Source organism: Pholis gunnellus (assembly GCF_910591455.1).
Source record: "Pholis gunnellus genome assembly, chromosome: 7".
Classification (NCBI taxonomy): domain Eukaryota; kingdom Metazoa; phylum Chordata; class Actinopteri; order Perciformes; family Pholidae; genus Pholis; species Pholis gunnellus.
Genome location: NC_136533.1, coordinates 22,044,473 through 22,056,954, shown reverse-complemented (window position 1 = coordinate 22,056,954; position 12,482 = coordinate 22,044,473). Strand labels below are relative to the sequence as shown.

The following is a 12,482-nucleotide window of genomic DNA, read 5'->3' as shown; positions in this document are numbered from 1 at the left end:
TGCTACAGTTCAAAATATACAGTATTTATAACATTAAAATGTGTTTTGGTTTACTGTAGCTACTATCATACCCTCAATGACAGTAGGATACAGAATAGGCAGCAGTTTCACATTGGATTTCTGGTACAGCTGAATGACAGACTCATTCAGTGGATCCTTGTTCTTGTCCAGCCAGCCACCGATATTGTAGTCCACGATACCAGCATAGTGCACCAGGGAGAAGTGGGCCTCAGCCTTGCCTTTGGTGGGCTTTGGCTTCTCAAATGCTTTGGTTTTGCCAAGATGCTGGTCATACAGCTTGTTCTTGAAGGATGTGTCTGTTGCCTTGGGGAACATGCACTCCTCTTCAAGGATGGAGAAGATGCCCATGGGCTTGAAAAAAGTGGGAAGACGTTTGTAATTAAGTTATACATTAAGTCAAATTAAGGAAAATGATATCACAAAATGATTTGATTACCTTTTCAATCAGCTCGATGCAGGCAGCCAAGTCCATGCCAAAGTCAATGAACTCCCAGATAATACCCTCCTTCTTGTACTCCTCTTGCTCCAGGACAAACATGGTGTGGTTGAAGAACTGTTGCAGTTTCTCATTGGTGAAGTTGATGCACAGCTGCTCCAATGTGTTGAACTGCAATGAAACATAACCTCTTTCTGTTAATAAGAATGATTATGTCATTAAAAGTATTGGCTGCTGAATTTTTGGAATTTAAGCTTACGTCAAAGATTTCAAACCCAGCGATATCCAGGACACCAATGTAGTACTGCCTTGCTTGTTTAGTGTCCAACATCTGGTTGATACGGATGACCATCCACAAGAACATCTTCTCATAGATAGACTTGGCCAGGGCAGGCACTGAGTTACCCACCTGAATGAAATAACGATGTGATTTGATAAGTTAACCGCTTTGTAAAATAATAGATTATTGGTGTTTTTATAATCATTCTAATGAGATAAATGACAAGAAGAAATTCCTAAATGAAAAGAATCCATCTAAGATTCAATTCAATTATAGTCAAATTTGCCTCAGAGAGTTTTACAATCTGTGCACATATGACTTCCTCTGTAGGGCCCCCCCCCCCCCCCCGAAAAAGAAACCAGATGGTGCTTCACTTTTTCTAGATTCAGCATTCAATAGATACAACTTTTGAATGTGGTAACATTGAACACTTACATGGCTTTCACTGTATCTAGTGAACCATAGAATACATTATTTTAGTAAAACTAATTTCAAATAGTAGGATATTGAATATTGATAATTCATGTTTACCTGAGGTACAGTCTGTCCCTTGGTGACATACTCATTTCCGACCTTCACTCTGGGATAGCACAGAGCTTTCAGCATGTCAGCGGAGTTCAGACCCAGCAAGTAAGCAACCTTGTCAGCCTCTGAAAATAATTCAGTGATTTCCATCATGATAGGAACAGAAACCAGTGTGAATAACAACTGTATATTATCTTAATACTGTTTTTCCCAAGCTACTCACCCTCTGTGCCATCAGGCTCAGCCTGCTCCTCACGCTGCTTCTGCTTGAACTTCATGTTACCATGGTGGATCACAGCACCAGTCATCTTGTAGATGCTCATCTTCTCTTCATTTGTGAAGCCCAGGATATCAATAGCATTCTGAATTCAAAAGATATGTCCAGACAAAACATAATCACTTTAGAAAATGCACTTAAAAGAGCAGTTTTGCATGTATTGCACTAAATATATTTCAATAGTTTGAAGTGAAAATCTCTCACATCAGTGGCTTCCAGCTCAACTTTGTCATCAATGCTGGACACAGCGATCTGACCCATACTGCACATGGGGAAGTCGTAGGGGTTGGTTGTGATGAGTGCCAAATCTGGTGATCAAAAAAGGTTGAAAATGTCAATAATTTAGTTTCATATGAAAACAGTAGGTGAAATGTTGCAACATCTCAATCTGTTTACCAAGCAGCTCAGGTTTGTGGCCGGTCATCATCTGGAAGAAGATGTGGTAGCCTCTTTCAGCAGGAAGCTGAAATGTCACTCTAGACTTCTCCAGCAGATCTACAAATATTGTTTATAAGTCACATCTAGGCCAATTTTCAATTTGAGTCAATTGTATGTACAAGGAGTATTATTACTTACATGTCTCAATATCAGCACTAGCCAGTTTGCCAGATGTGGCGAAATGGATTCTGATGAATTTACCCTGTTTGGAACAAAGAGATGTTTAATATCCCTCAACATGGACAATCAGTAACAAGGCCTCTCACATGTGTAGAAATTGTTTCATACTTACAAAACGAGAGGAGTTGTCATTCCTCACAGTTTTGGCGTTACCGTAGGCTTCCAGCAGGGGATTGGCTGCAATAATCTGATCCTCCAGTGACCCCTATAATCCAGTATTAGAAGCGATATCAGAAAATGACTTTGGAAAATGTTCCATTGGTAAAGAACCCTGAATTGTAATCATCAGGGACATACCTTTGATGTGTCCCTCTTCTTGTCTCCACCAACTGAGATTGTTGCAAAGTACTGGATGACACGCTTGGTGTTCACAGTCTTTCCAGCACCGGATTCTCCACTAGGCATAGACACAGACTTATAAGAATTTGATCAAGATATTTGACTACCTTCAACAGAGTCAACACTTGTAAATAAACCAAACTTACGTGATCAAGACAGACTGGTTCTCCCTATCTGTTAAAGAAGAAACAAAAGAAGGAACTATGTTTCCCTGCAACAGAAACCTCATACAGTGATATCGTCTACATTGTTGTGATAATAACTTACCAGTAAGCATGAACTGATAAGCGTTGTCAGAGACAGAGAAGATGTGGGGTGGAGCCTCCATACGCTTCTTGCCTCTATAGGCAGATACACATTCCGTTTCGTACACTGGGAGCCACTTGTAGGGGTTCACAGTGGCACAGAACAATCCAGAGTAGGTCTGAAAGTTATCATAAGAGATTCAACAGTTAACATTATGTTTCAGTCATTTTCAATAGTTCTCGTTCTCCTTTGATAGATTGTCTTACGTAGATCATCCATGCTGCATAACGCTCTTTGAGGTTATACAGCACAGAGGCTTCGTTGAGATGGGTCATCATGGCCATGTCCTCAATCTTGTCGTACTTGGGAGGATTCATTGGATAGACGTCACCTTCTTTAACTGTCTTCTCCTGAAAAATGACATTTGTCACGATGAGAACTGATCATACTGAATTCCCAGTTGGCTCTGACTTTGTGATACCTACCTCCTCAGTGTCCAGGACTTTGACGGTGACTTTGCCACCATCTTTCTTGAGGATTGTTGCCTTCAAGTACAGCTCCTTGACATCGGTCACGTAGCAGGCACTCTTGGCATCAAATGGTGTGCTTTGAGCCTCTAATCTCTCCCTCTCTGGCTTACGTAGGTAAATGGCAGCAACGCCATACGCGGCCATCTCGGCGTCTGTACTCATGGTGGCGGCTTATGTCTGTTAGATAATTACAAAAGAACTGCAAGTTTACTTCTCCGAGGTAATAATATATATGAGTAATCATATTAATCTTTGTTAAAACACATGTCTTCAAGTCATTTGACTGAACAAAACAGGATTACCAAATTCAATTAAATGGTCAGCATATTTCTTTCAAATTGATTTCACCTTTGCGAATTAGAAATAGTTTTACATACTGAGTTGACAGTGATTAGATTAACACTAACCTGCTTTTTTGACTAAATTGGATGACTTTGCAATGGAATGAAATGTTTCACATATACATACAAATTAGTATCATGAAAGATGTTCATACCTGACCCACTCTATATGAAAATGCTGATCCACAATCCTGTTGGGAACATATATATTTTCAGTTATTAATGTAGGTTTGTAAAGATTTGTTAAACAGAAAGCATTTTCTCAAATATTGAATACATTCTTTAAAACATGTAGAACAAAGGCTTACCACAAGTGGAAGTCTTCTGAAGAGTCTTCTACCACCACACTGCCTATTGTTGGTCGACCCCTTATATTGAACTTGGCTTGCTTACGTAGCATTGGTTAAATATGGACACATGCCAAATGTGGAGTGTGCTCCAGGCATCGATTGAAGCAGGTGCTGCTAGGATATATGAGGTCAGTCATACATATCATTTAAATCAATAAGAGAAATGAAAGGGGTATATATGGAGCAGTTTTTTTAGATTAGATTTACATTTATATTTACATTTACATTTTTATATCAGGCATTTCTAAATTGACCCTGACCATGTCCCATTTATTAAACATGTATCACCACAGAATACTTTTCAGTCCAAATTTCAGTTGTCTGTCTGATTCACAGATGATGGAACAGCTATGCTTACATTTTAATCCATACGGATATCTACAAAAGTCGTGTAGCATCTCGCATTTCACTTGAGCTTTACATGTGTAACTATAACCCTGAGGATCTTTATAGAATTCAAACCTAAATTCTTTATCTTCAAAGTGTTACTCTTTTGGTTGCAACATAGCCCAAGTACACCTTCATCATTATTATTCATCCCTGTTGAAGTAACCCCATCAAAGTGTGATTCTTCTACTTAAGAAGTGTATTTCACAACATTGTTTTCCAGAACATTTTAGGAGCTGTAGGATAAACATTGGTGGTGTTCCTGAGCTGTTCCCATATTTAGCCAGAATTATCATTTCCCATCAGCCAAAGTTCACAGAGACGGGATAGCCCTATTTGTATAGTCGATAATAGAGGACGATATCTTGCATTCTAAACTTATTTCATCAGAGAGATGATAAGGATGGGGAACAAAAATAGGACAGCAACTATTTTATGTGCAAACATGAGCAACACATTCTATTATGGTTTAGCTCTGCCCCACAGAGAGATGGTCACCCATTATATGACATCTTTTTCTTTTCATAATACTGGACCAACTAGTGATTTGTTTTGCTGAAATAGTTGTGCTCTAAGTAGTAAATGAAAGCATATAGTAGAAACTGGTGTGAAAAAAATTACAACATCATTACACATACTAATCAAACATAATCCACACATGTAGCATTGTGTTGCAGGAATGCTTTGAAACAATGTAGACCTGTGGTCGTTTTGATATATTTAGACATGTTTTATGACTGTTACTCAGGGCCACCATTGGATTCCATTGCAGCTGTTATGAACCCAAGTTGACTACAGCTGTCATTGTCCTAAGCAAATAAGTGACATTTAAATTGTTCAACCCTACAGTTGGTGAGTAATATGTGGGGGAGGGCAGTGACACAGGGCTGCGATGCCAGGAGAGCCCGGAATGTTTGGATATTGGGAGCAATCACTATTTTGAGAAATGCAGATTTGTTTGTGTAAAGTTTTTCTCATATTGCTCTGATATAAATTTGAATTTGTTGGTCATGGGAAACAATGTGGTGAAAATTACAGTCATCTCCTGTTAGACCATTACATTATTAAAATAGCCCTTGAGCCAGAATGGGCTTTTCATTTGCCTTCTTTCCCTGTTCAAGAAAAATTTCAAGAAGTCGGTAAATGTAGGTGAGGATTTTTCAACCTTTTCATTTAATCCCATTTTTAGGTCCCATAATTGTCATAATTCCAGCGGTTCCAGATCTGTCAAGCTTGTGAGCTGAGCACAGCATTTAATCCTCAAGAGCATGATAAGGAGCTCTTGCTGCTCCCTCATCATGTTTTAATAGGCCTCCCCCTCAGCTAACTATCAGATCTTTCAGCCTGGCAATGTTTTTCATCAGTTTATGATATTACGTGAATTTCCATGTTTTAATGTTTTTAGAGTTTTCCGGTTTGATTTATTTTTTGTGTTGAATGTCTTTGTAATCAAACAAACTTTAGTTTATGAATGTACTTCTTGCCACTCTTCTCAGCCTCATCAAGGCAGTGCTGCAGGTCCTCAGCAAAAACTTTCAGGTTGTGATGATTCACTTTAATCATCACACGACTGATGGGAATAAGTTATTTGATTTGTGAATTAATCAAGGAATGTTTGCATGCACTCACTAGTATCATCAGCTGCTCAAACACATCGCAACCTCTCTCTGTCTATTTCAAAGGATCCCTTAGATCAGGGGTGTCCACACTTTTTCGGCTTGTGAGCTACTTTTAAAATGACCAAGTCAAAATGATCTACCTACATTAAAAATGCTAAATATCTATTTATTTCTATATATATGTATATATATATATATACATATATATATACTGAGTATACTTTATATTTACAATATATGTTGTTGCATCTTGCATAACTGCATGAACCCTTATGGCACAATACAATTCTGTATATTTTTGGTCATCACCTTACTCTGATGACTTGCACTGAATGGAATCAACCAGGTTTAAATATTCCGGACAGTAGCTGCTGGTAGCCAGCCACAAGCAGACTTCTATGATCATCAGTCATGGTGGAACGATATTTGGACTTAATATTCTTCATGTGGGAAAAGGCTGACTCACATAAATAAGTAGAGCCGAATAATGGAGTCAAGAAGGTGGCACATTTCCTCATGTTTGGTTACTAAAACTGTCCATGACAGCGTTGACATTTTTAATGCGAGTGAATCAACCTCAATATCTTCCTGAAATTTGCAGCACATAAATGTAGCGACTGGCTCGAGTAAAGCAAAGTCTTGAAAGCGTTTGTCAAACTCTGACAGACACTTGTCAATCTGCTCTGTGGAGCGCACTGTCAAGTTGCACACACGCCTTCCGTTGCGTCTGGAGCTTTAGCTTCTTTAGTAGAAATACATTGAAAGGCTAACTAATTAGCTCGCGGAGTTTTGCAGTAGCTCACGTTGTTGATCGCGCATACGTGGTGACTCGTGTGTTAGAAAAGACGTGATCTCACACTGGCTGCATTGTACGTCAATCAAGTGGCAAATGCCATGAGGACATCACATTTATTTTGAATGGCATGCGATCTACCGGCACTACCTCCGCGATCGACCGGTCGACGTATTGGGCACCCCTGCCTTAGATCCTCAATGTATGCCACCTGTTGACTGACCCTACTCATAGTGGGGGGTTACTTATGTGTGTTAATTCCACTTTTATGCTAAGGTAATTTAATTGATCTGTACTTTCATCCTGTGTGGAATTAGTTAATATTTGTTGTGCATAGCTAACCTACGTTTTTGTAGGTAAAATAGTAAATATCAGCATGTTGAATTGTACATTATATATATTACATTACAGTCATTTAGCAGACGCTTTTATCCAAAGCGACTTTGATCACATTCATACACCGTAGGCACAGCTACGGGAGCAATTTTGGGGTTACGTGTCTTGCTCAAGGACACATCGCCATGCAAACTAGTGGAACCGGAGCCGGGGTTCGACCTGACAATCCTCTGATTGAAGGACGGCCCTGCTCTCCACTTAGCCAAGGTCGCCACATATTGCTCTGTTACATCTTGTTGTATAACAGTACTGTACATTTGGACTACTGCGGTCTAAAGCATAGATCATTTCACCACAAACATGAGCTATATAGGTTTTTTACCACACACAGAGTGGCAGTGGAATCCTTGTGTTGAACCTGTTTTGCTTACAAAGCAGAAGTTAAATGTGGGACACATGCCACATATGGTAAGTTTCACAGCTGTTGCTTATGTGAGTGACACTTGTCGCTTGTACATACATCTCATGTTTCAGGTTTCCATCAGTAAAGGCACATCCTCAATTTGTGATAATCCCCACTTAAAATAGACAACTTTAATTTTAGGATAAACATGTATTATAATCTATCTCACAGGTTGTTTAATTTGTTTAATTTTAAAATGGAGAAAAAAGTTTATATAAATAGTTTCACAAGCAATAAATACTGGAAACAGCTACTATTTGTGTTTCGTGTAAGAGATATGTCTGTGCTCTTCACACTCATATGTCAAGCTATTAACACTTCTACTGACTGCAGAAATAGCTTCAAGTCCATTTTTGACTCCTTGTGGAGTCCTTGCAGCGCATATTGAATGTCAACCTCGTGCCAGTTGTTGAGCAATATCATTTTTAAATGTCACAGGCATTTAAAAATGCCTGTGACATTGAACATGCAGTGTGAAAAACACTCTAAATTGTCACAAAAAAAGTGACATGGTTTTGTAGTTTGCAATCTGAAAAAAAACTGTTATTAAGAATGATTTAAGTTCCGAATTACATTTTCTTTGAAAATAAGGTGTCCCCAAGTCATTCACATCACACTTCTAACCAATTCATATTTATCTTTGAATATATATTTAAATGTATGTGCATGCACACAGAGTTTTTGAGGAGGGTCTGGTTCATATATACTGTATATATATTTGATTTAATATATAGTGACAACATTTGTTGATTTTGTGAACTAGTGTGGCTGACTGCTCTCTGATCAGAGCCAAATATGAGTATGCAAGGTTTATCAGGCTGTCTCAGTACTTCCTGTGGCTACTAAAAATAGCCCGCAAGTGAGAGCCCATCTTAGATTATGCAATTAATGTATCTATTACTGTTCCTGTTTTCCAGGTTAGGATTAAAGTGACTTAAGTGACACTTTTGTTTGTTTCCTTGCCAGCTGCCAATATCACCTTCAACTCAAATATTAAGGACGTTTTTAGCATTTTTGGTCACTGGTTGGCTAAAGTTACAATTTCTACAGTGATCCCATCTCAAGGGGCTTTAACAATGTAAAATGTTGTATTAATTATGAACAGTTTATTTTATTTTGCACCAACACAATTAGTTGGTGTTAGTTAACGACAGTAAAAGTCTTGGTTACCCTTAAAGCTTATCTTTTTTTTGGAAGATTTTCATGCCCTAAAAAACAAATATATTATCCAAATCTCGCATCAACTTCCTTTCATGGAAAACAAAGTGATACAAGTATTACAGACAGAATTTCAGATCAAAAAATAAACCTTTATTGTTTCAGCATGAATTATATCATGTTTTATGATTCAATACAATGACACACTCAATATGTTTTACTCAGCTGCTTCTTTTCCCTGTAAAAAACAAATACATGGTTTGTGTGAGTTTTAATAAACTTAAGGGGACAAACATTTTGATCAATTAATTTTGTAGTCTTTGAACTTAATGCTTTGTAAGGTCAATATAATACTGTAAGGCAGAGGTCTTCAACAGGGTGTCCACGACCCCTAGGGGGTCCGCGGAAGTACTGCAGGGGGTCCGTACATTTTTTTATATATATTTTTTTCCAAACATGAATCTGTCCATTATTTTAATAGTTCAGTATTGTATGCTATATAACAGGTATGTTTATGCATGGCAGTGGCACTAATAGTCCATCACTCATTTTTATTTCCACATTTATGTTTAAAATAAAAACATCAATTTGAATAACTTGTATGCATGATTATCATGCAATTAACAGACAATGTTGATATTGGCATTGGTATCAGTTGACAAGGTATGTTTATAAATGGCAGTGGCCCGGCCACCCTGCTTATTGTGCCTTGCACATGTTTAAAATAAAAAAACTTGAATATATGAACCTGTGTATTATTTGAAAAGCTTAGTATTGAACGCAAAGAGGTATGTTTATACATCGCACTAGGCCCAGTTTAATATAAAACACAATGTTATACAATATATATACTAGGGGGTCCCTGCTCCATCTCTCTATCAGTTTGGGGGTCCTTGGCCTAAAAAAACATTGAAGACCCCTGAAACTGCTCTAACATATTGACAGATATATCAAAGAATGATGATTAACATTTTGGTGATTTTTCACTAAACTGACACATAGTTACCTTGCCAGAGTCACGGCCTTTTGCTCTCAGCTTGTTGACCTGGGACTCTGCAATGTCAGCACGCTCCTCAGCCTCCTCCAGCTCATGCTGGACCTTCCTGCACTTGGACAGATGAACATTGGCCTGCTCCTCCTGGAATACAAGAAAAATACAACATACATAGAAAAAAATATATAAATGTTAAAAATAGTCAAATATCTAGTGTACATGAAATAATTATGACATAGTATTACGTTTGCATTGTTTAAAATAAACGTCTTGTCCTTACCGCTTCCTCAGCCTGCCTCTTGTAGGCCTTCACCTTGAGTTGCAACTTGTCAACCAGATCCTGCAGCCTGGAGACATTTTTCTTGTCCTCTTCAGTCTGTAAAAGACAATGTAGATGTGCAAGTTCAAATGTTTTTAATGGTAAGTATATTGGATAATTTGTCCTGTACATTTTAACTGTCAAAGTGACTGTACCTGATAGGTGAGCTCCTTCACTCTCCTCTCATATTTGCGGACACCCTTAACAGCATCTACTCCACGTCTCTGCTCAGCCTCAACCTCTGTCTCCAGCTCACGCACCTTCAAAAAACAATAATAAAATAAGTACGTTTCCATATTGTTTCGATGTCTTGCTTCAGCTTTGTAAACCTTAACATGACTTTCTTACCCTAGACTCAAGTTTCTGGAGCTGCTTCTTGCCACCCTTCATGGCCAGGTTCTCAGCCTCATCCAGGCGGTGCTGCAGGTCCTTGACAGTGACCTCCAGGTTCTTCTTCATCCTCTCCAGGTGAGCACTAGTGTCCTGCTCCTTCTTCAGCTCTTCAGCCATCATAGCAGCCTAGAGGAGACAGCATAACATGTTATTTAGCAATATCTTTAAAAAACACATTGGAGTAAAGGTAAGAACAAAATGTAAACCTACATCAGTGATGGCCTTCTTGGCCTTCTCCTCTGCATTCCTTGCTTCCTGAACAGTGTCATCCACTTCACCCTGGACCTGGACCAGGTCAGTCTCAAGCTTCTTCTTGGTGTTCAGAAGGCTTGTGTTCTAAAAGATAAAATGAATTTCTCAGTTAAATCATCACATGCCTGATTTTTACATCATATTAAATCTCATCATTGAATTATTGAAGAAATTAAAGGAGTTTGTTCACCTGAGAGTGCAGAAGTCCAACACGCTCACTGGCGTCCACCAGCTCCTGCTCTGCCATTTTGCGGCTTCTCTCTGTCTGCTCCAGAGCAGCTCTAAGTTCCTCAATTTCAGCTACCATGAGACCGTTCCTGCGATCCACCATGGCAGCTTGTTCCTTGAAGTCTTCCTGGGCTCTAACAGCATCGTCAAGGTGCAGTTGTGCGTCCTAGTGAAAAAATATCATAATAAATCTGTGGAATATTTACCCATTATTATCTTGGATCATGCTCCTGGACCAGGTCAGTCATCTCCTAAGGTGACATCTCCTTCACCTTAAATCAGAAAGACCGTCCACTATGGAGGCTAAACCCTTTAAGGCTCTTTGATAAAGATTTTTGCAATAAAATCGCAAAATCCATAGATACTTTTATCGAAATTAAAACGTCTAATATAGTCTCCTTTTCCCTTCTGTGGGAAAGCTTAAAGCTTTTCTACGAGGGGAAATCATTTCCTTTACATCATACTCGAACAAAATGGGGAGGCAACATCTACAAAATGTAACTGAATCCATTCACAACCTTGATAAGCAGTGTGTTTCTAATCCATCACCTGAACCTTTTAAAGAAAGGGAGAACCTGCAATTAGAATTTAATTTACTATCAACCAAAAAAGCTGAACAACTACTGTTGTACTCTCGTGGCCGTTCATATGAGTATGGGGACAAGAACAGTCGGCTGTTGGCACATCAGCTAAAGGGGGAAGCAGCCTCATGACTGATATTTGAAATTAAAGATAGTCATGGCAACTTGAAAACAAGCCCGCAAGAAATTAATAATGTTTTTGAGGCATATTACTCTAAGTTGTATACCTCTGAATCTACCTCAACCAAAGGACCAATGAAAACATTTTTAGATGGCCTCGACTTCCCCTTTCAGATACCTTGGTGTGAACATAAGCCGCAGTCTTGCCTCTCTTCATACAGCCAACTTTAACCCCTTGGTTGAAAATATGAAAAATTATCTTCTTAGATGGAGCAACCTGCCCCTGTCACTACCTGGCAGGGTGCAGTCTATAAAAATGAATGTATTCCCCAAATTTCTGTACTTGTTTAGATGCTTACCAATATTCTTGCCAAAATCTTTTTTTTCCAGTCTATTGATAAGATTATTTTAAACTTTATCTGGGCATGTAAGTCGCCACGAATGAGCAAGGTCTTTCTCCAACGCCCAAGGGACTTAGGTGGCTTGGCTCTTCTTAAATACATTTTTTATTATTGGGCAACTAATAAACAAAAAAATATATATACTTTTGGATTAATGCCCCTGAGACTGATTGGTGCATTTTGGAGGCTCAATCATGCTATTCATCTTCTCTTCCTGCATTGGTATACTCATCTCTTCCGATAAAACTGTCCAGCCACTCTTCTAATCCGATTGTCCTTGCTACTCTTAGAACTTGGATTGAATTTAGTCTTCACTTTAAATTTCTAACAGCTTCTTCGCTGGGTCCGATTAGTAATAATCATCTATTCCCACCATCTGTAGTGGACAAAACCTTCTCACAGTGGGGAAAAAGAGGACTGAAGTGTTTCAGGGATCTTTTTGACAATGACCACTTCTCTAGCTTCGACTCTCTTT

The 12,482-nt window shown here is 38.7% G+C and overlaps 1 protein-coding gene across 4 annotated transcripts in view; it reads right to left on the bottom strand.

The window, feature by feature from the left end:
* Positions 1–12,482, bottom strand: part of LOC306698834 (myosin heavy chain, fast skeletal muscle-like) — a gene marked incomplete at both ends in the record, with an annotated part of 31,597 nt that overhangs the window by 7,169 nt on the left and 11,946 nt on the right. For 2 of the 4 annotated variants that reach the window (XM_079163318.1, XM_079163319.1), the window contains 7 exons: positions 8,937–8,957; positions 9,726–9,857; positions 9,994–10,089; positions 10,188–10,292; positions 10,381–10,551; positions 10,636–10,761; positions 10,868–11,071. In XM_079163318.1, the coding sequence (XP_079019444.1) occupies positions 8,937–8,957; positions 9,726–9,857; positions 9,994–10,089; positions 10,188–10,292; positions 10,381–10,551; positions 10,636–10,761; positions 10,868–11,071 (855 nt within the window). Of the gene's footprint in view, positions 1–71; positions 373–457; positions 629–716; positions 867–1,268; positions 1,388–1,485; positions 1,625–1,743; positions 1,848–1,935; positions 2,035–2,115; positions 2,180–2,269; positions 2,363–2,454; positions 2,555–2,642; positions 2,671–2,763; positions 2,921–3,008; positions 3,153–3,227; positions 3,435–8,936; positions 8,958–9,725; positions 9,858–9,993; positions 10,090–10,187; positions 10,293–10,380; positions 10,552–10,635; positions 10,762–10,867; positions 11,072–12,482 lie in introns of those variants that run through there. The other 2 variants (XM_079163320.1, XM_079163317.1) reach the window with 2 other exon arrangements.